Source organism: Protobothrops mucrosquamatus, unplaced genomic scaffold (genome assembly GCF_001527695.2).
Source record: "Protobothrops mucrosquamatus isolate PMUCROS unplaced genomic scaffold, P.Mucros_1.0 scaffold863, whole genome shotgun sequence".
In the NCBI taxonomy this organism is placed as follows: Eukaryota; Metazoa; Chordata; class Lepidosauria; order Squamata; family Viperidae; genus Protobothrops; species Protobothrops mucrosquamatus.
Genome location: NW_015387118.1, coordinates 115,350 through 139,434, shown reverse-complemented (window position 1 = coordinate 139,434; position 24,085 = coordinate 115,350). Strand labels below are relative to the sequence as shown.

Below are 24,085 nucleotides of genomic sequence, written 5' to 3'. Positions count from 1 at the left end.
TAATCCCCTATGCATATCCTGATCACCCATTAAGGGTGATTGCCCTTCACCATTGATCGCCCATTAAGGGTGATTGCCCTTCACCATTGATCGCCCATTAAGGGTGATTGCCCTTCTCCATCTGCATACAGTTTCATGCCCATTGCTGGTTGGCTAACTAGCAACAGGGTCTTGCCAGCCAATGGAATTGTGTGATTACGAGCCAGGGGAATCCCATAAAAGAGGGCTCCCCTGGCCCAGAGAGCCAGTCCGGATTTACTTGATGCCTTGCCAATAAACCGAGAGCTGACTGTCACTCGACTCGTGTCTTACTGCCTGCGCAATCTAACAGAAATCTACTAAAGAATATGCAGTGGCCAAAGGGAGGATAAAGAGAGAGCAAATGTTTTGATTTCTGCATCCATCAGATAACTGGTAGTCAACAAATGATTCCATTTTTTTAAAAAGATCTATAATGAATGTAAAAGATGCAAGGGATGAAAGTCATTCCATGTTCATATGCACAGGTAAAAAACTTTAAAAAAAGTCAGCATCAGGAGGTACAACTGCATTGGTATTATTTTTAGCACCTTTTTCTGCTAACACAGTTCTATAAATCTGTGCTTTATCACATGCTTGCTGCTCAGCAAAAATTTTTCAGGTGGGTGATTCTGTTCCTGTAGTTTGTTATCTGCTTCTTTGTCTCTTTTCATTTTAGAAAAAAATAAACATAGATTTGCTCTTATGCTCGGGGAGGGAGAACGCAGCTTGAGTAATGTAGCCATTCTCTATAAAAATGGATGAGAATTTAACTAAATTTGGTGGTGTCACAGAAGCCATTTGATCTCTGGCTGCACAGGCCAAGCTCTTTCTAGCCCTCATTGCACTGTACCAGAATTCAAGGTGATGATTCGATCTCATTGATGCTAATCCATAGTATTGAGCTAAGTCACTCCTTGCTCCAATTTCCTTGAAGGGAAACAATTGCACTATTATAAATTGAAGCGTTTGTGTTATTTTTTTCCCCCTGAATACCTCTGTTCTTTGTATGTATGTTTGTTTGCCATGTGCCCCAGTGAGACAAAGGTAATGATTTAATGTTATTATATACTTATATAAGCAAGACCGTCAAACAAAACAGCTCATTTCTTAAAAATTGATACTTGGTACTTAAAGCATTTCAGAGGAAGTCTCTAGTTTTCTTCCCAAATATTTTGTCATGTGATAGTTAAGAACTGACTTTTTATCATCCAAGTAATAAAACTGTTAAATGAGTTGAATGCAAACTTGTAGGCCTGGGATATGTTGATTTTGCAGTTAGATCAGTAAGAATCATAGGTGATTTTAAAACACTGTTAAGCTGTTTTGGATGTATACAAATATTTACCATATACTTATTTTGTGAACTGGAATATATTCCTCTGTCTGATGATTTTTGACTGAAGTGTTTTATTTGCCCAGCAATTCTAAGTTCGATTACTCAGAAATAAGGCCCACTGAATTCAGTGATCTGTATAAATATGATTAGTATTGTGAAAGCTTATGTATTAATAAAAAGACCCATAAACTTATAGTTGATACTCATTATTCTTATAGAGGACTTAACCGCTTTAACAGAGCATGAATGTAGAAAGCATCAAACTATATAAGTTGTCAAACACTTGTGGATTATCTCCTGGTTGGAACTAGAGTGAATTAAAAGAAAGCAAAAGCACTATTTGGGCAAAGACACATCTAACTGATTGATGGCTCTTAAATAGATGGTGGATATTGATCCTATTAATTGACTTTGGGCTGCAAATATAGTTCAATACTCTTTTACTGAAAGATAAAATGGTATTAGAGTTGTCGGATAATTATTTCCATTTCCTATTAAATATTTCAGTGTGACATCGCAAATACAGGTAGTCCTTGACTTACAACAGTTCATTTAGTGACCGTTCGAAGTTACAACAGCACAGAAAAAAGCGACATGACCATTTTTCACATAACCATTATAGCAGTGATGGCGAACCTTTTAGAGACCCAGTGCCCAAACTGCAACCCAAAACCCACTTATTTATCACCAGGTGCTGGGTGGGCGTGGCCGCGGTGGTCATGGCAGACTGGGTTGGTGGGGCCAGGGTGGTGAGGGCCAGTNGCCAAATTTTACAACCTTTTTGCCATGATAGTTAAGCAAATCACTGCAGTTGTTAAGTGAAACACATGGCCATTAAGAGAATCCAGTTTCCCTGTTGACTTTGCTTTCTGGAAGTGGCTGGGAAAGTCACAAATGATGATCATGTGACCTCAGGACACCTCAACCATTCTAAATACATGGGGGTTGCTAAGCACCCAACTTTTGGTCATGTGATGGTGGAGATGCTGTGATGGTCACAAGTGTGGGGACCAGTCATAAGTCACCTTTTTCATGCTGTTGTAACTTCAAACAGTCAGTAAATGAGTGATTGTAATTTGAGAACTATCTGTAATTGACAGAAAAGGTTATATTTCAGTGAACTTTAATCACTTTTTTCAATCTTCAAAGTGCAGAATATCCATCTCTGTTGTTCTGTTAATTTCCAAACTACTGGTGTATAACAATACTTTCCTTTTGAACATGCTTTTAGGAGAATTACAAAATTACAACAGCTTGTAATACTAATGTTCTGCTCCCCGCCTTTCATACCCACAGAATATGGCTTCATTGGCTATTCAGAGGAGCTTCTGTTGAATAACACACTGCCAGACTACAGCTCAGGGGAATCTTTCTTCACTGTGTTTGGTGTCTTCTTCCCAGCTGCCACAGGTACCATGAAATTCGATGGGAGCTTTAGAGCAGGGCTTTTCAACATTGGCACCTGGCAGGTGGTACGCGGCCCTGCCCAGCCCAGCCAAGTGTAGTGGGGGAGGGAATGAGCCGTGAGAGAGTCCGCAGGAGCTGCAGGGCTGCTGGGGCGAGGCAAAGACCCCAGGATCGGCACTTCCGGCTCACCCAGAAGAGAAAGGAGGTGGAGGGGGGTGGAGACAGAAGAGGCTATAAAACAGGGGTGTCAAACTCAATTTCATTGAGGGCCGCATCAGCATTGCAGTTGCCCTCGGGGGCCGGGTGGGTGTGGCCAGAGTGGGTGTGGCTTACTGGGTGGGTGTGGATGGAGTGGGTGTGGCCTACTGGGTGGGCATGGACAGCTCTACATCGTTCGTGTCAAGGGTGCCTATGGGAGCCTGGGCAGGAGTGGGACAGATCTGAGGGTCTCTGGCAGAAGGGGGTGGGACTGGGGCAAGCACCAAGGCATGGTCCATTTCTTCATTCCTCACAAAGGGTGACACCTGCCCAGCATGCACCCAGGGGGCGGGGCCGACACGGCAGGGGCTGGTTCCTCGCTGTTTCTAGATGGCCTTGTGGAGCTAAGACTGAATGCATTTCAGCATAGATGGCCACCACAAAATTGTACATTGGCTCCCGGCCGGCCTGGGCCAGGGCCAAGGCAGCAGGGGCCGTTCCCTCACTGTTTCCAGGATGGCTTCGCGGGCCACATGAAACCACTTCGCGGGCGGCATCCAGCCCCCGGGCCTTGAGTTTGACATGTCTGCTATAAAAAGAGGCAGTTTGGGCGGGAGAGGGAGAGAGAGAAAAAAGATGCAGCCTTGGGAAGAGGAGTCAGCTGGAGCTGCACCGAAGGGAAAAGAAGGAGAGGGGAGAGAGAGGAGAGGAGATCAAACAGGCCAGCCAGGAGCTGATCTACAACTTCTGTGGCAGCCATCAGTGCTGGGCGCGCGCACAGGTGGCAGCAACAAACAGGCAAGAAATGCAGCGGGGGAGGAGTAGCCCTCCATGAGGAATGAAGGAAGGCAGCATCAGCTGGAGGTGAGGCACGGAGGGAGGAAGGAAGGAAGGAGATGGCAATGAGAAAGAGGGAGTGGGAGGGAGGGAGGGAAACAGAAAGGAAGGAAGTGTTGGAAGAAAAGGCTGGGGGCTTGCTTTCCAGCTGGGAGGCTATACATTTAAGAGAAAAGAAAAAAAAATGAAGCGCTGCCGTTTGAAGTAAGTGAGAGGAAGTTGGCTGCTCCGGTAGAAGTTGGCAGAAGCAGAGTGCTGTTTCTGGATCAGCTGAACAACAAACCGGGAGAGTGGAAGGATTCTTATGTGATTTTGTGACTTTGAAGTTCTGGGATTTGTGCAATGTGGGCTTTGTGTTCTTAAGGAGTGTTTGGCAATTTCTATTGTGGCTGATGGCTGATGTCCTGTGTTGGATTTTGGGTTCTAATTCTGTTGCTCTGCTATTGTTAGCTGTAAGTTTTGCTGCAACGGATTTTGAAGTATTTTTGTCCTGAATGGATTTTGCTTGTAGCATTCATTTACTTATGAGTGGAGCCATTTGGGGAGACTGCCTTAGCCGGCAGCCAGTACTTGCAACATTTGTTTGTTGCTGGTTTTTTCTTAAGTGCTGGCTGCCAGCTCCTTAACTTTCCTTTCTAGCCAGTAGCTAATTCTTAAACGGGAATGCTCTTTTTTAAGCTAGTTCCCTCAGCAGCTTGTCTTTTCTGTCTCTGGAGCCTTTTCCTTGTTTGATAAATATATGGAAGAGGATAAATATGGGGGGGGGGGTGTCAAATTCTTCCTTCAGAAGGAAGGAGATGGGAATGAGAAAGAGGGAAGCAGGGAAGGAGGGAGGGACAGAAACAGGAAGGAAGAGAGGAGGGAAGGAGAATGGAATGAAAGGGAGGGAGATTCTGAAGGAAGTCTCGCCTTAGCATTTGGCCACCAGCAGCCCTGCCATTGACTTTGCTTGTCAAAAAGTTGCAAAAGGTGATCACATGACCCTGGGACACTGTGACCATCATAAATATGAATCTGTTGCCAAGCATCCAAATATAAATCACATGACCCTGGGGATGCTGCAACGGTCATGTATGAAAAATGATCATAAGTCACTTCAGTGCCATTGTAACTTTGAATAGTCACTAAGTGAATTGTTGTAAGTCAAGGACTACCTGTACTTTATCATTTTTTCCCTTTTTTTTTTTTGGTCATCAAGTTTTTGACACCCTGCTAAGTGATACTCGAAAACTTCCATATCCTAAAAGTGGTACAATCGGTGAAAAGGTTGAAAAGCCCTGCTTTAGAGCACGCATGGCAAAATTTGGAAAAAAACCGGAATACAGCTATCTAGTTTAGCGTTCCCTTTTCTACAATAAACAAAAAATGTATTTAGGAAATTCTCAAAGATGCTAAGGACAATAACTGTTTGTACAATACGTGCCTACTCCAGGAACAGAAAGTTCTGGAGAAAGCTGGAACGTTCTGCTCTTCTTCTGGACTAAGCAGTCCAACCATTCCGGAGGTGGTCCAGCATCTAAGAGAGAATAAGTAATTGGCTAAACCCACAATATACTTTTCTACTTTCTGGGGCTGGAATAATTGAAACTCTTCCAACAAACTCTAACCAGATAATCCACCACAACCTATAGTGATTCTGCAATAACATCCCACCTAATTTGTGGCAGATATGAAAATAAAGTTTTTCCACCACATTTATTCAATAGGTATATACTCAATGTGTACTCTAATAGATATTTGGTTATACTTTCCTCAAGATTTACTATACCTTTACTGTAGCCATTTGATTCAGTCCCCAGATTCATCAGCAAATAGTGGACATTTTAGGCTTCCCATAACCACAGAGGGCTCTCGGGAGTCCTAGAATTAGTGCTCTTTCTACTTGCTGTATGATAAATCAATCAATCAGTCAATCAACCAATACTTCTGCTGACTGCTGGCTGTCAGCAGTTTGGCAGTTCGAGCCTCACTGGCTGAAGTTTGACTCAGCCTTCCATCCTTCTGAGGTAAAATGAAGACCTAGCTTGTTGGGGGCAATATGCTGAATCTGTAAACTGCTTAGAGAGGGTCGCAAAACACTGTGGAGTGGTATATAAGTCTAAGTGCAATTGCTATTAAGCCTGGAAAATCTCCCGGAGCATTCAAGAATGCCTTAGATGCTGTAAGTCTCAAACTGATTCCTTCATCCTTGCAGGAGAGATCAGGCCTGGCTCTCTCTCGTCAGAAAATAGGATTGTATATCTTTTCTAACTAGTGAAGCCAGACTAACAAGAGATGGGAAATGTAGTCCTTCCAACTTTTTATCAGCTGATGCATGAAAGGCCAATGTATGCTAACCCTCCCAGTCAGCCTTGAATGGTATCAGCCAAGTCGCTAGCAAGATTCACATAGTACACTAAACATTACTTTATGTAACTGTGATTTATTAAACAAATCCAACGTGGTTGGATTTGCCAAATATGCTAGGTTAAAAACCAACTATAATAATACCCTGATGCAATACCTAAACCCATTCACTCTTTTCTACAAGAAATTGGCTTACAAACTTTTAGAGGGTTGCCTTGCTTTGGTACTTCTTAAAACAAAGCACCTCTTATAGTTGCTTCGTGGAACAGCACAGCTCCCTGCTTCTGAAGGGTGAAATGAAAGTGCTATGTGGCTTTGTCTCGTATAGTTCCAAGGGCCTTCTCCAGAAAATCCAATAGCCAGAAGAGAATTTCAGTGTGAAAAAAGTGTAAGAAAATTCTAAATCATGTGTGCAGAAACTGCTGACTATTCAGAGGAGGCCTCTCACCATGATGCAGAATGCTTCAGATACAGGCCTAGTGCCGTTAAAGCAGGCTTGCTTTATAGATTTACTCTGGGAAAATATTCTGCATTCAAACACTCTGATACATGAATGTCCAGTTTCCTAAGCATGAATTCCCATTCTGAACTACACTGAAAAATGGCAGCGGAAGATTTCTGTTCAACCCCCTGATTTGTGTGTTTAGTACCCATAGGTTTCTGTTCTTTTTTTCCCCCTTGTTTTTCAATATCAGCATGAATCAGTCAGTGATCTGGAGACCTGAGTGCCAGACTAGAGACAGTCTTCATACTACTAACCACAATGACAGAAAAAATGTCAACATTTGAAAAATAAATTTGTAGCCCCTATTACTCAGCGGATTGAACATCTCATATTATTTGTGACTTATAAACAAGTTGTTTACAGAAATAGATTATATGTGTGCATAATTGCAATGAAATATGGTCACCCTTTATTGAAATAGTTGTGTGAAACTTTATATACCATAGATTCATAACAGATCTGTATACCATAGATTCATAACACCCTGTATAAAAGATCTGGGCATTTTACAGCCCACAGGTTACGTCCAGCCCTTTGGCTGTCCCTGTTCAGTCCATGACTGCAGCAGGGTGGGGGAGACGGCTGCGGTGGCCCTCTATAACAGCCCAAGTTTCTCATGTGGCCCCTGAGGAAAATTAATTGCCCACCCCTGCTGTACAGTGTTGATGTGTTGTGCCTACTTTTTAATTCTGTTGATTTCTTTTTCAAGTTTTTACCAAGCATCTATCATTATATTTAAAAATGCAAGTACATTACTCAGTGTTCGGCATTGTGACATCAGTTCTTCACTTTTTATTCACTTGGCCCCCTTCCCTACCCCAGCAGAGACCTATCACTTCACTTTTATTTCTTTAATTTTAATACTTGTATATCACATTTTGTTGTACCCAGAACATTCTGAAATGCAGTACCACACAAACGTCCATATTTTCTTTTCAAACTTTAATCTCCTGCATGTATTTCTCCACCGAACTCCTTCCTTCTCTTAGATTCCTATTTAAACTATTCTAGCTCCAGCATATTCTGTTGGACTGTTAGTAGAAAGACATGCAGGCAGCTTAAAATTCAGCATATAGGCACACCCAGCACTTCTGTAAAATTACCCAGTATTCTTTTAAAAGTATCCAAATTACCTTTTATTACTTCGACTGCTGATTGAATTGCCACAACTTAATCTTGAACTAAGTAAGACATATTTTCTTTTCAAGCTCTTTAATCTCCAGCACATTGTGTTAGACTCATAACCATTTGGCCTATCTTTTGTTGGATACAGATTATCTCTGTGTATTGATTTTGGCACCTGTAACCACACTAGAATTGCAGGACCATTCTGGTAGAGAGAATTTCCCTGAGGATGGGCTCCAGAACAAGTCCAAATACTCGGAAGACTAAAATCCTTGTCCTTGCCTCGCTTATGGAGCATGTAAAATACGTTCTGATTTATCCTCTTGCTTTAATTTTTCTCTAGAATCCTTTTTTTTCTAGCTGCTTTTGAGATAAGAATCATGGCTTTCTTGCATCATTGAGTAAAAAATATTTCAGACATATGGCCTTGTGAGTTTTTCTTACAGAGCTATCTTTAAAAAAAAAAACTGAGTGCAAAACAAAATAGTTTGCTTATCCCCAGTGCATATTGCAATGCATTTTAGTAGATAATCAAGGTAGGTGTTTCTGCAGTGGTTAAAGTCAGAAGAAATTGAAACTGGTTACAAGTGTTAGAAGTGTCAGTTTGGTGTGGTGGTTAAGCACCAGGCTATAAACTGGGAGACTGGTTCTAGTTCTAGCTTTGCCTTCGTCACAGATCCAGCTGAGTGACTTTGGCCCAGTCCCTCCTCTCTCAGCTCCAAGAAGAAGGAGACAAGTCAAGGACAAACCACTCTGAAAACTGCAGGGACTTATTCAGGCAGTCGCCAGGAGTAAATACTGACTCAAAGGTACAACAATAATAATAGAAGGGAGTAAGGCTGGGGTTATTGAAATCTACTAAAGAATATGCAGTGGCCAAAGGGAGGATAAAGAGAGAGCAAATGTTTTGATTTGACGTAGGTGGTCTATTGACCATCACTTGTTTACTAAGGTAAAAAAATTTTCCAGATATTACTTACATTTTCTACGTTCCCTACTTTCAGTAAGGTACAAGTATACGTGTCCGTTTTTTGAAAAATTTTTTTCTATATCACGTCGTAGTCGAGGTACAACTGCATTGGTATTATTTTTAGCACCTTTTTCTGCTAACACAGTTCTATAAATCTGTGCTTTATCACATGCTTGCTGCTCAGCAAAAAAATTTCAGGTGGGTGATTCTGTTCCTGTAGTTTGTTATCTGCTTCTTTGTCTCTTTTCATTTTAGAAAAAAATAAACATAGATTTGCTCTTATGCTCGGGGAGGGAGAACGCAGCTTGAGTAATGTAGGCAAGAGAGCCATTCTCTATAAAAATGGATGAGAATTTAACTAAATTTGGTGGTGTCACAGAAGCCGTTTGATCTCTGGCTGCACAGGCCAAGCTCTTTCTAGCCCTCATTGCACTGTACCAGAATTCAAGGTGATGATTCGATCTCATTGATGCTAATCCATAGTATTGAGCTAAGTCACTCCTTGCTCCAATTTCCTTGAAGGGAAACAATTGCACTATTATAAATTGAAGCGTTTGTGTTTTTTTTTTCCCCTGAATACCTCTGTTCTTTGTATGTATGTTTGTTTGCCTTGTGCCCCAGAGAGACAAAGGTAATGATTTAATGTTATTATATACTTATATAAGCAAAACCGTCAAACAAAACAGCTCATTTCTTAAAAATTGATACTTGGTACTTAAAGCATTTCAGAGGAAGTCTCTAGTTTTCTTCCCAAATATTTTATCATGTGATAGTTAAGAACTGACTTTTTATCATCCAAGTAATAAAACTGTTAAATGAGTTGAATGCAAACTTGTAGGCCTGGGATATGTTGATTTTGCAGTTAGATCAGTAAGAATCATAGGTGATTTTAAAACACTGTTAAGCTGTTTTGGATGTATACAAATATTTACCATATACAGTACTTATTTTGTGAACTGGAATATATTCCTCTGTCTGATGATTTTTGACTGAAGTGTTTTACTTGCCCAGCAATCCTAAGTTTGATTACTCAGAAATAAGGCCCACTGAATTCAGTGATCTGTATAAATATGATTAGTATTGTGAAAGCTTATGTATTAATAAAAAGACCCATAAACTTATAGTTGATACTCATTATTCTTATGGAGGCCTTAACCGCTTTAACAGAGCATGAATGTAGAAAGCATCGAACTATATAAGTTGTCAAACACTTGTGGATTATCTCCTGGTTGGAACTAGAGTGAATTAAAAGAAAGCAAAAGCTCTATTTGGGCAAAGACATATCTAACTGATTGATGGCTCTTAAATAGATGGTGGATATTGATCCTATTAATTGACTTTGGGCTGCAAATATGGCTCAATACTCTTTTACTGAAAGATAAAATGATATTAGAATTGTCGGATAATTATTTCCATTTCCTATTAAATATTTCAGTGTGACATCGCAAATACAGGTAGTCCTTGACTTACAACAGTTCATTTAGTGACCAAAGCTTCAATGTTGTCGTGTCTTTTTTCGCTGTACTGGTAAAAAGTGTATTGGTAATATCGTCACTACCGCTTGGAAAATCTCTGGGTCACGGGTTTGACGTTGGGTTTTGGGTGAATAAATAGTGGTCCACGACCCACCCGCACCGGCGCCACCAGTACCGTCTGACCCAACCACCCCGGTCCCACCACTCCCGGTCACCCTCGCCATCTCCGGGGCATGGCATGCGTGCCGACAGAGAGGGCTCTGAGTGTCGCCTCTGGCACACATGCCATAGGTTCGCCACCACTGCATTATAGCAACCCTATGGTCACCTGATAAGATGTTTAGCAACTGACTCATATTTATGACGGTTGTAGTGTCCCAGAGTCAGGTGACCACATTTTGTGACCTGACAAGCAAAGTCAATGGGGAAGCCAGATTCACTTAACAACTGGGTGATTAACTTAACAACTGCAGTGATTCAATTAACAACGGTGGCAAAAAAGATTGAAAATGAGGCAAAATTCACCTTAGCAACTGTCTCACTTAGCAATATAAATTTTGGGCTCAATTGTAGTCGTAAGCTGAGGACTGACTACCTGTAGTTCAATTTAATACTTTTTAATTTAATTTACTTATTTGTATAAAGAGCCACCTTTTCCAAAAGGTAAGGAGTCGTCAGACATTAATATAAGTCTGAAGGCTTATTGTTTTAAAAAAAAACAGGGAACAAAAGTTTCCTGTGAAAGTGTCAGAATCTGTCATGTATATGGAGATAACCACTCATGTAATGGGGAGCCTAGTTGAAAGGTCAGTGTTAGCCGGCATTTGGAAAGGGACTGTTTTCAAGTGATAGTTTTCAGATAAGCTGTTTTTGTCTAAATCTGTGCCTTTCTTCTAGTACATTGTCCAATTTAGAACAAAGAATCTCTTTGTGGGTATGTGGTTAGCATCCTGTTGCCAGTGGAGACCTAGCTGCTTAATCATGAAGCTGTATACATGGCACCGATATCAGTATGTGCACCAGGGTTGGGGTTTTTTTTTTTTTGGTTTTTTTTTTTTTTAAAAAGGTCATCGTCTTACAGCCCTCTAACACTGTTGTGTTTGTTTTTGTGTGTGCTCAAATTGCAGGAGTGATGGCTGGGTTTAATATGAGTGGGGATCTCAGGAAACCCGCAACGGATATCCCTATAGGATCTTTATCTGCCATTGGCATTTCGTAAGTCTTATAAATAAAAAAAAAATGAAGCATTTGTTTTCTGCTCAAACTAACTTTCTGCTCATCTCTGTTCTTCAGTCAGTCCATTTTCCATTATAATAACCGTTCCTTTTTCTCTCTCTTCTGTATAAAAGTTGGCAGGGATTCAGCTGTTTACCCCTGGTCACTTTCTGCCCTGGACATATTACAAAGAGATAAATTAGTTAATATCCTCCCATCTTTTTCACCTTTCCAAATTTAGGGAACATATACCTTTTCAGAATAAATTTAAGACTGGTCAATAAAAATAACAAATAAATAATTAGCTGTCTTTCCTAGTACATAAGTGACATGTAAGATATGGGCTGTCTTTTCTTATGCTCCCTACAAATCCCTAGATACATTTTATAGCACACAGATTTTTAGGAAGGATTCTTAACTAAAGCAGGCCCATTGCCTGCTGCGGATTCATTAGTAATTCATTAGATTTGTTTGCCCATCTCGCCACAAAGTAAATGGGGTACCTTGATGTTTATATGATATTTTCTCATTTTACAGATGAATGATTTCAGTTGTAGTCAGAGAACGTGAGACAGGACTTAAAGACTTGAGTACATTCCTTGCTGGATAGCTACTTCATAACACAGCAGTTAAACATCAGGATCTAATATTTTGTAGGCTTAGAGAAGTTAGATCCAATTGCTGAATGGTATGCTATGTGTGAGCATGTAAAGAAGATTATGAGCCTTAATCATATTATATTCGTAAGCCAGAGCATGGTTTCAGGAGGGTTTCAACAAGAATAGCAATAGCATTTAGACTTATATACCTCTTCATAGTGCTTTACAGCCCCCGCTAAGCAGTTTACTCAGCCAGCTTATTGCCCCCAACAATCTGGCTCCTCATTTTACCGATCTCGGAAGGATGAAAGGTTCAGTCAATCTTGAAGAAAAGAAAAACAACCTTGTAGTAATCCCCCTCATTATATGGACTCACCTCTCTCCTTTAAACTACTTTTTAGCCATTTACATTTTTACATTTTCAACATTTACAGTTGTTACAAAATGTGTAACATTGGTCTTAATAAATCCCAATAAAGGAGAATATTTGTAGCTTAGGGTTGAAATAAGGGGTCCTTGGTGCTCTCTGAGCTTGGCTGTTTTCTTGCAGACATTTCATTACCCAAATTAGATACCATAATCAGTGTTAGTCTGATATGCATATATGAATACATTCCTTCTTACTGTTCTCTCATTCTTGTCCCTTTTCCCTTCCCTTCTATTTTTAGTTGTTTTCAATACTCCAACTTTTATATTGCATCTTTGAGGGAGTATATCCTGTCTTTTTGTTTAGGTTGCTCAGTTCAGCTTTTGGTACATACATGATAGCAATGAATTATCTTTTTCACAATAATCTGATTAAAAGATAACTACAAATAGCTTCCTTAGCTCTCTGACTCTGATTTAATTGTTTTGAGGAACATTGTTGTTTTCAAAAATGTGCAAGAATTAATCACATATTATTAGGATCCAATTTAATTTGAATTCAATTCCTAGGCATCATTTTTGATACAATCATAAAAAACTATAATAAACATAATTCATAAAATTATGAAATGTTTTAGCAATGTATCCTTAGTCCTAAGCAAATAGATCCTGACTGATAAATTGAGGATCTATTCTAGGAGTTAGATTTGGATGATAGAGGAACAATTGATGTTTCTACATCTGCCCGTTAACAGATAGATTGGCCCCTTTTCCTCAGTGGAACTACCTTGTACAATGGTATCTCAGTATTCATCATTAATTGGTTCCGGGAGTACTAAAAATGACGAGTGCTAAACAAATCATGTGACTTACCACGTGAACTTTTATTTCGGTTTCTTGTCTGTCCCTTTTCTTTGTCAGCAACCTTCCCAACATGGCTGACTTCCTGTCCATTCTCCACAGCCATTCCCCCTTTTCCTATCGCAGAGCGTCGATACCAAACAAACAATAAGTACCAGGACAGTACTTTCATGTCAAAGTGAACCAAATACCAAGTTTGACAAGTTTTGAAGCAGTTGAGTACTGAGGTACCCCTTCAACATCAATGGCTCCTCTACCATTGAAATCTAGGCACCAGAACTATGTTAGAATACATTTTCCTAAAGTTACAATTATATGTGGGAGAGAATTTCCAACTTTGGATCTCCCAATTCGTAGTTGGGTCGTGCCTTTCCATTCTTGGAGAGTGAGATTGAAATCATGTTCCTCTAGCATTTGCCTCCAAACTTGCATCCATTTCAGTTGCATCCACATTTTTACCTAAAATGATTAAAATATTTTTCAGAGCAAAGAAAACTTACTGCTTACTGAACCAGCTTATGCTATTAAGGAAGTTATTTTTAAAAAAAGCTGTGATATTTTTTTTTATTTCTTTGCAGGTGGTTTTTATACATTGTTTTTGTTTTTTTACTGGGAGCTATTTGTACCCGAGACTCACTCCGCTATAATTTTATGATAGCAGAAAAGGTAACTTTGAATACATAAGGCAAATATTTTAATTCTGAATTAAATTATGTGGTCTCCCAATGAAGAGTATTAATGTTTATCTATTGACCAAACTGCTTCTCAGAATCAACGGTAAGGAGTACAACCTCCTCTCACCTATAGCTCCATGGATATGCTTCAAAGTTATTCCCATAGTTAGGAGAGAGCCTCTAGGGCAGAGGTCCCCAACCTGTAGACTGCGGCCTATTAGTGGTCCATGAGTGGTTTGCAACTGGTCCACGGAAATGGCTGGAGAGCATGCATGCGCATGCATTCTCATTTGCGCAAGCAGTGGGCGAGCGCATGTGCACACTCCATTTGCTGACCAGCAGGCCGCTCACACAAATGGAGTTGGGTGCGTGCATGTGTGCACTTACCCTCATGTGGCACCATTCCCTCCCCCCCCCACACACCAGTCCGCAAAGCCAGAAACGTTGGGGAACTCTGCTGTGGCCTGGCTGTGGTGGTCCTGAGATAAGAGGGTAAGACATCCCCCTAAAATAAGACCTGGTGCCTCTTTTGGAGGCAAAAAATATATAAGATCGGGTCTTATTTTTGGGGAAACACAGTATGTATATATGACATGAGACATAATATAATGTCTTTTTACTTTCTTACCACTGTATTAACTGAGCCTTGCACCTTATTTTTCACTTAGCCTCAAATCAGATTTTATGACATTAAGCTGGTACATAGAGAGACAGGTTGTATGACATGAAAAAAAATTTATCATACAGAGAATAGAAAAAAAAATATTTCAAACCATTGGTTATTAGTCTGTGGCCCCCAGACTCTATAACAGTCTACCAGATTCTCAAATATACATTTGAGAATATCAGATTGTGCTCCTGGTGCTTGCATGTGCCTAGTAGGCTTTTTAAATCTTTTGACTCAAAGATTCATCTCCTCAACTATTGCCATGAGTTGCAATCCTGCCTTTCTTGCCAGTATTTCAGAACAACAAGAGTGGGGTTGTTTCATTTTGTCTTAACAACTCTGTAAAATAAATTAAGCTGACAAAGAATGACTGACTCACCCAATAAGTTGAATACCTAACCAGGAAATACATCACACGGTGTGCCTGGGTAGTCCTGCATTCAATTTGTAGGCAGAAGCTATTATTCATGGATTTCTCTTGCTTTATATGGCAAGGCTATATCCCCTGTCTAGTTGAGAATTCAGTTCCTATTCAGTGTTGGCTGGCTTTGTTGTCAGAATGTGTATTTAATAGATATAATAAGAAGACATATGCATAGATGTTACTTTAAATAAACAGAGGGAATACAGGCAATATGGAAGATCAGTCTACACTTTTCTTTTGGGGAAAGCAAATGTTTAGCAATTTGTTTTCAATGGAATTCTTGCATCCATCTTTATGCATCATGAAGCAAAATGAGAAAGGGGAGCTTTATTTCCATTTTGTGCAGAAGAAACTGCTGTAATGTGACAAGAGGATTAAACTACAATTTGCTTCCAGCAGAATTAGATTTCACCATGCACAGGAGAATTTCCATTTCTACACATCGATAGGATATGTATGTCATTATTTTCAGGAAGACTTTTATTCTCAAATGCAATTTGGATATTTATTTATTTATATTTATTTATTAATCTCATTTCTACCCCATCACAATTGGTGACTTACAGGCAGTATAAAACCAGATAAAAATCAATACAGTCATAAACAGTGAAACAAACCCACCCAAACAAAAAAGTACAGACCATAAAAAAGAGACTATAAATAGCTTAACAAAACCAGGAGAAGGCTGTCCATCATAACTTGCCCTTTAAAATTTTCTGAAATATTAGCAAGAAAAAGCAAGCCTGATCTCAGTGAGGAAACTGTTCTGCAGAATAGAAAACCAGCACCCCCTTGTTTTAGCTCTCCAGATATCTCCATCAATAGTAGCTTCTTTCTACTTGATCAAATCGGCTGCTCTGGTACTGATAGCAATGCTGTAGGCGAAAAACAAACCAAGCTAACTTTTTACAGTATAGGTCAGGGTTGTCAAAATTGCCACTTCACGTGACGTGTTGCGACATTTCGTGACTTTTTTGCCCTTGCCGGAGCTGTGGTGGGCACAGCTTCCACGTGATGCATCCAGCCCACGGACTGGCAGTTTGACACCCCTGGTATAGGTGGTCCCTCGCTCAATAGTAGTAACTGTGAGAGGGCTCCTGGAGCCCTAGTGGACAATCACTTAAATATGAGCCAGCAGTGTGCTGCAGCGGCCAAAAAAGCTAACGCAATTCTAGGTTGCATTAACAGAGGGATGGAGTCAAGATCACGTGAAGTGTTAATACCACTTTACAATGCCTTGGTAAGGCCACACTTGGAATACTGCATCCACGATATAAAAAAGATGTTGAGACTCTAGAAAGAGTGCAGAGAAGAGCAACAAAGATGATCAAGGGACTGAAGGCTAAAACATATAAAGAACGGTTGCTGGAATTGGGTATGTCCAGTTTAATGAAGAGAAGGATGAAGGGGGGACATGATAGCAGTGTTCCAATATCTTAGGGGTTGCCACAAAGAAGAGGGAGTCAAGTTATTCTCCAAAGCACCTGATGGAAACTAATCAAGGAGAAAAGCAACCTAGAAGAAATTTCCTGATAGTTAGAACAATTAATCAGTGGAACAACTTGCCTCCAGAAGTTGTGAATGCTCCAACACTGGAAGTTTTTAAGAAAAGACTGGACAGCCATTTGTCTGAAATGGTATAGGGTTTCCTGCCTAAGCAGGGGGTTGGACTAGAAGACCTCCAAGGTCCCTTCCAACTCTATTATTCTATTCTATTTTTTAAATTGTACTTGAAAAACCAATTGGCAGCCAGTGTAGAAAAGCAGTGCTATACACTCTCAACTATGGTAGCCACAAGTTTGTGGGTTGCTGCATTTTGTAGTTTCCTAATGGTCTTTAATGATAGACCCAAGAAGAGTTTGTTACAGTAATCCCATCAGATGGTGATAAAAGAGTTACTGTAGAGCCCCAGATAGGGTGCCCACATGCAAGAAGAGTTGGTGATCGGGCCCTTTAGTCACAGTTTTTACCTGCTGTCACAGCAAGAGCCATAAATCTAGAAGGACCCCTCCCCTTCATGAACCTATTCTCTGATGGACTTATTGGCCAGGGAAAAACTCTGATGGCAACATATGTATCCACATCAACTCAGCTTCAGGGTTTACCTTCAGCCTGATCCAGAGAAAAAAGGAATATATGAGCTGTAACAATGAAGAATTTGTCAGCACTATATGATAGGAGTTGCACCTGAAAATATACTTTTGACTGTCTCAATGCAAAAGCATCTTCCCCAGAAAGTGTGAGTGGAATATCGTGGCACTTTGAATGTGACCATTTCAATTATGTACAAAGCATGATCTAGCACTAAGTACTGTTACCTGACAATGCCATTTTCAAATTATTTTTATTAGATTATATTCCATATATTCCCCAACTATCACCACATCTTCTCTGTACTTTGTATGTAACAGTTTTTATTAAAAATAAATAAAGTTGGCTTGGTTTGGTGGAGCTTGATGAATTCTGACATCTTAAATGAATTCCAGGACTCCTTGTGCAGCAGACTCCTGTCCTAACCAGAAACAAAATTTAACTGTAATACTTACCAACTAAAGTCCTGTAGAGCACAGGACTTTAGTAAAGCTTCAGAGGTCTGTGTTATAATATAGCCCACAATTTTCAGTTACTGTTTGGCATTCCTAATTATGGTGGTTATAATTATTTGCAGCACAGATTTCTAGCTAGAGACTGAAGGCACGTTTATCATCCCTGGAAAATAGGACAAATATGATTGGAGTTTTGAACTAACAGACATTATCCCATATGGCCTACTTTCCTTTGCATCAGGATTTTGGGCTTTATTGTCTAGGAGGAAAAATTAATCATGCAGAACAGGATGCCAAGGTGAAGCATTCAGCTATGATAAAAGAGAATAGGGGGAGAAAGAGGGAATAATGCACTAGCTTTGTTTGTTAACATGCACAAATTGCCCAGAGGGATTATAATCAAAGGTTCCAGGAGTTGGAAACAATATCTTGATAACACTTCAAACCTGTGCACTTACTTAGCATTAACACCCAATAAACTCAATATGACTTGCAACCAAACTAACACTAAAAGAATAGGACTGTAAAGTCTTAGATTTTGTTGTTTGAAGAAAAAAATCTTGCAGATTTAAATTTGGAAAGTAAGGGCAAAAATCCATTATTCAATTTGCATACCCCACTGAAGTGATCCAGAAGTAACTGCCTCTTTAGATTGCTGTCCAAAATTATTTGCTGGAGGATCTCATTTGAAACATGTCATAGAAAAACTTGTTATTTAATTAAAGTATATTATCTGAATTTAGTCTATATGAAATTACGTAAGTACATTCTCCTGGACTGCAACTCTGTTCTGGTATGTAAATGGGATAAAATATCTGCTTCTTCTGAAATTGCTGATAAATTAAGCTTTTCCCATTGGGTTGCTTTACTCTGGGCAAAGCAAATTAAAGTATATTCTTTTGTGCTGTTAATTAGGGACAGAATACCAACAGAATGCTAATGTTTTCTTGCAGCAAAGTGCTTCTCAGTGGTTTGTGACTGATTAGGACAATTTTTTAACACAGTTCTTCAAGTTTTGTATATGCATTATCTGAACAAATCCTTATGCCAAAATTGTAAAGCATGCTGTTACTCCCTTATTTCTGATGGGGAATGAAACTGAGAAAAGTCTGCTAACAAAAGGGCTTTAGTTCAGTATACTTGCGTTCAGACTATAGCAGGTAATATTTGTAATTCAAGGCTGAACTGTGGACACCTTGATGTTCTCTGAGCCTGGTTGTTTCCTTGCAGATGTTTCATTACCCAATTAGGTAACATCATCGATGCTAGTGAGGGTGGGGTTTGCTTCCTGTTCAGACTATTTCAAGTTTAATACTTATCATCTACAGATAGGGCTGGCAATGCATCCAGACTAAAATTCTTGGAAATCACCAATCGTCAATGTAGGCAGTACTGTATTAAACTAGATGGACTGATGGTCCAATTTGATATAAGGTTATTATGCTTCTACTAGTGGCTGGTGAGATTTGAGCACCAAATTATCTGAGTCATTTTCTTAGTTATTGTATTATGTCATGGACCTGTCTGTCCTGTTTCCATCTGTCCTGTTTGCCATTGTTCACTCCCTAGAGACTAAAATGGACGATCTGAAACTTGAGCTGGCCACGAACAAGGAGTGTATATCGGGGGTGGTGACCCTTTGAGAGCTGTATGCAACGAAATTTCATTTTGATGTATGTCAATTGGTGTACATTCAAAGTGACAATAAAGTAGTAGTAGTAGTAGTAGTAGTAGTAGTAGTAGTAGTTATTATATCAATAATCCGTGTAAGCCACAGTGATTTTTGTCAAATGTGCCTTCCGAATATTAATCAAGAAAAAAAAATGCTTTCTCTCTTTTTCTTAGGTATCCTTGGTGGGCTTCTTATTCTTACTTGGTTTATACATTTCATCCTTAGCATCTTGTATGGGAGGTCTCTATGGAGCACCCCGAATCCTTCAGTGCATTGCTCAAGAGAAAGTGATACCTCTTCTTGCATTTCTTGGACATGGGGTTAGTAAACAAGGAAGGCATTTTCTGTTTATTTTCAGTGTATAGATATTTTGTCACCCATGATAGATTTCCCTAGGCAGCTCTCTGATCAGCATTGTTTACCAGGGGTAGTCAACCTTGGCTCTTTTATGACTCGTGGACTTCAACTCCCAGAATTCCTGAGCCAGCTGTGCTGGCTCAGGAATTCTGGGAGTTGAAGTCTACGAGTCATAAAAGAGCCAAGGTTGACTACCCCTGGTTTAGACCTTTGATCGTTCTGAATAAGAAAGGCTGTGATATTATATTGAAAAACACTTCTAAATCATGAAGTTTATTTAGAATGAACTTTCATTCCACACTGCTAATACCATTCAACATATACCTCTGTTTAATTTTTAAAACAAACCAAGCTACTGTAGTGCCATACACTGTCCTCTTTGTGTAATAATTTCCCAGGGTCTTTTACTGGACGTCATTGCTCTATAGAGTCAGTCTTCTCTCCAGAACTGCTGGTCTTCAAACATGTTAGAGACATTGTTTAAAGTGTATGATATCAATAAACATTAGTAATGTATTGCATAAAAAAACATTGTTTCAGTGTGGCTCAATTTAGTTCATTCTATAAATGGCAACTATGGTTTCCCATTAAGAGAATTGGATATAATGACCCTTAGACTTGCAAGCATCCCTCTCTCATCTCCTTTTCACACTAAGTCTTCTAACAATCCTACCCTATTTCGCCTGCCGAATAAGCTTCAGACTCTTAATTTTGAGTCACTGACTGAGACGGGCGGCTATAGAAATTGAATGAATGAATAAACAAGCAAACAAATCTGAATAAATATTCAAATGAGGTTGAATTATCAAATTATTCAGCATTGATTTGGCACAACAGAAATTGTCAAGAAATAATGCAGAATCCGTTGTATTCTGGTGAAGTAAGAATAGGAAGTTCATAGAATTGCAAAAAAAGTTATGATCAAAACAATTGTAAAGAAAATTTACACTTGTGCAGAAAATTGTTACCAAATTTATGTTCATGGCTCAGTGGATACGAGATGAGCTTGTTGCTGATGTTGTTGAAAAGTTTGCAAAGATTTTTGTAGAGGGACCTCTTATTTTTTTTTTCCTAAGATCAACAGTTCTAATTATCCTGAAACAAAATGCAGGCTATTCTGGAATCTCATAAATGTTGTAATCTGGATCCAAAGAGTTAAAGGTTGCGAGAGCACCCCTACTATTGTTCTGTTCAGTACATGGGTCTTCAGAATGGCAGTCAGCAAACTCATTTTGTTGTTCTTTCTTAGATAAGGATTTATCTCAGGGAAGCCCCTGGGTTTGGAACATACAGTAGGCCAGGAAATAAACCATTGAGCAGATTTATATATAATTTAAACATTATCCAGAAATATTTTATGACAGATTATTGTCCATACATAACATATGTAATTAGCCCTTTGTTCTTAATACAGAAAGGACCAAACAAAACTCCAGTGGCTGCAATCTGCTTAACAAGCCTCATCACCATGGCTTTCGTTTTCATTGGCCAAGTGAATGTTCTTGCTCCGATAGTTACAATCAACTTCATGCTCACATATATTGCCGTGGATTATTCCTATTTCTCAGTCTCCATGAGCTACAATCTTAAACAGAACTCCAAAAGGATGCGGCAAGAGGATGCCAGGGCTGTGCTAAGTTGCTCTCGACCTTTGATACTCAGCAAAGCAACTTGTTATGGATCAAATGGAACAGATCAGCGGAGGTCAGATGGAACTTTGCTGGAATTCACAAAAGATATGAACCACCTTTTTAAGCCGGTCAATCAAGACCCAGGAATTGATCTGGAACTAAAAGAAACTAATGTGGATGCCGCTCAAGTGATCAAGCAGAGAAAGCAAAAGAAGGCAGCCAAGCAAACATTAGAAGACAGCTTCTGTTTGGCTCTCGAGAACAACATTGCTCATATTCAGGAGCCTTGCGACGATTCCCTAGAATCCAGTGTCAAAAATGCGCAGCATTTTTCACAGCCAAATTGCCAAGATGTGAATGAAAATGATGCATCTCCATCTGTTATTAGAAAAAACAATCAGAAGGAAGATGATGGAGACCGACATTTGGATGAAATGCAAAAAGCCCCCAGTCCACAGATGGAGGGTAAGAAGATTTGGAGCGCATTAAATTATGTATTTGAAAATGAAGAATGCTCATTTGCTTTTTTAAGTAAGGGAAATGATCATTTATATGTGTTCAGGCTGTTATCCCTTGTGACAAACTGTTTTTTCTCTACAACTGAGCACAGAGACTGTTTTAATTTAATTTGCCAATGGAAAAGTAACCCAGAGTTAATTCACTACGAGACAATTTATTGCTTACTGTCTCTTTTCCAGGGCTGTACATATGCATCCCTCATCCATACAGCAATGTGAGATGCATTTATTTTTATCTTTACATGGGTGGCAATACATTCCAAATGTTCAGACCCGGAACATTAATTCCGAAGTGCGTAAGAACAAATGGCTGTAGTAGTCTACACCAAACAATTCTGAGTTAAAAATGGAATTTATTATATTGCCTAGATGGATTTTTTTTTTCATATCTGAAACCTGCATAGAATTGTGTAAAAAGAATCTGAGGCATGCAGCATTCTCTGGGTGAAATCCAGTTGGGGTGTTTCCATTGCTAGAATTTGTTTCATTAGTAGAGCCAGTAGAGGTCCCCTATATTCCCTCAAAATGTGCTCCAAATTTCCTTCTTTGTCTGAAGCTGATTATCAGGCCAGGCAAGGGGGATGGAAAGAGATGAACTACTGCACAGGCAGACGTTTGCTTGCGGAACACGGAATTTCACCCAGTTAACTATGTTAAGTGAAATATCTCCTAATCAAAACACCGAGCTAGAAGGAAGGAAGAATGGGAATAAGGAAGAGTGGGAATAAATTCTAAAAGCAAGAACCGAGAGACTCAGAAAATGTTTGGAAATATTTCCAAAGAGAAATGTAATATGCATTTCAATATGCAGAAAGATGTCCTGTTTAATTTTACATTGTGAAATGTTGTACCTGTCTTTGTTGACTTAGGAACATACAATTTGACCAGGAGTGCCTAAATGTTTGCATGCAACTGTAGAACCCACCTCCCTAAAACCTGTTTCTTTCAAAGCGGAATACACGACTAAGATTTTTCTGATTTTTCAGATTAGAAAAGGGAGAAAGTCAAATCTGGGGGATTTTCTGAAAGAGATAAGAGGGTTGGGTGAGTTGGAACTAGGAGTTTTCGTTCTTCAACTCTAAATTTCTGAAAGGGAATCAAAGGTAAAATTGTGCCAAATTACAAGTAAAATGGTTTGTTTGTTTTTTGTTGATTCAGGCAGACTATTCAATCCCTAGTGGAGTTTGGTTTGTTTTAGAAGTACACAAAGGTCACTTTTGAATGTATCCCTCTTATATTTTATTTTATTTTTGAAAGCTTTCTTTTCTCTCTTGTCCTGCAGGTTTAAATCTAAAACAACAAAGCCAAGAATTAGAAATTCAGAAAATACCAGTTTCTTTCTATTCCAAGCTTTGTGATCATCGGGTTTCCTTGCTTGGTGTGAGTCACCTTCTAATATTTCAAACCTCTTTGTAACATGGCAGGCAAGAAGTTATGAATGTTACTATTCATCCAGTAGTAGACTTCAAATCATTATGCATAGAATAGGACTTTGCAGCTCTTTGGATTCAAAGACAAAAGGATGCGTCACTGCAATCCTTCAAACCAAACCAAAACAAACACATATTTTCTGAGGACTGTGTAACAACTATGGAGAGAGTCATGTGATTACAAGAATCTGCTTTAAGGACTTACAGACAGGTGCTAAATATGAAACCCAGCATGCTCCGTGCTTTTGAATCCAAAGTAGTATAAAATAATAATAAAAAAGAAACAGGGTTTCTAGATAGGAGCCATGTAGCTGAAAAAAAAATGTGAGCAGTTTGCATTCCTATTCTAGGTCAAAATAAAGTGTGAAAAAGAAAAAAAATAGAATTAGGATAAGTCACAACACGGTGTGATGCTTCAGATCAGGAAGTTGATGTAATCTAAATAATTAAGTTGCCTGTTCTAGACCTCCCTAATTTCATGTTGCCGGTATATGTGGGACTGCAACATGTATGATTCCAGATAGTGTGGCTAATTAAGGCATACCGTGACCAGAGGCCTATCCATTGATTGGATGAGATGCAGCATGATTCAGTGTAAAAATCAAGATGAAAAAGTTCATACATGTAACCACATAACTAGGTTAATTTTCCTGGCATTGGCTATGGCTATTAGTTGAGATATCTTAACATCATTTAAAATGCTAAGACTTAAAATGATTATTGTACAAAATAATGGGGGACTCGGTCAATAGCATTTAACTTTTAATAACTACCTGGATATTTCATCTTTACAGACATTCTGCATCTAAATAACAATTGCTAGGAATGACAGCTAATATTTTCATATCTGGTTGGATAAGTTTCCCAGAAGCCTCTCCTGGTCAGTTCTGGTATCAGATGGATAA

The 24,085-nt window shown here is 39.3% G+C and overlaps 1 protein-coding gene across 2 annotated transcripts in view; it reads left to right on the top strand.

Moving 5' to 3' along the window:
- The window catches only part of SLC12A8 (solute carrier family 12 member 8), a 71,436-nt gene that overhangs the window by 40,392 nt on the left and 6,959 nt on the right, over positions 1-24,085 (top strand). Inside the window, exons 1-6 of one of the 2 annotated variants that reach the window (XM_029284716.1) lie at positions 2,657-2,767; positions 11,348-11,435; positions 13,840-13,927; positions 19,418-19,564; positions 21,016-21,697; positions 23,033-23,130. In XM_029284716.1, the coding sequence (XP_029140549.1) occupies positions 11,353-11,435; positions 13,840-13,927; positions 19,418-19,564; positions 21,016-21,697; positions 23,033-23,130 (1,098 nt within the window). In that variant the 5' untranslated portion in view covers positions 2,657-2,767; positions 11,348-11,352. Of the gene's footprint in view, positions 1-2,656; positions 2,768-11,347; positions 11,436-13,839; positions 13,928-19,417; positions 19,565-21,015; positions 21,698-23,032; positions 23,131-24,085 lie in introns of those variants that run through there. The other variant, XM_015819130.1, reaches the window with a different exon arrangement.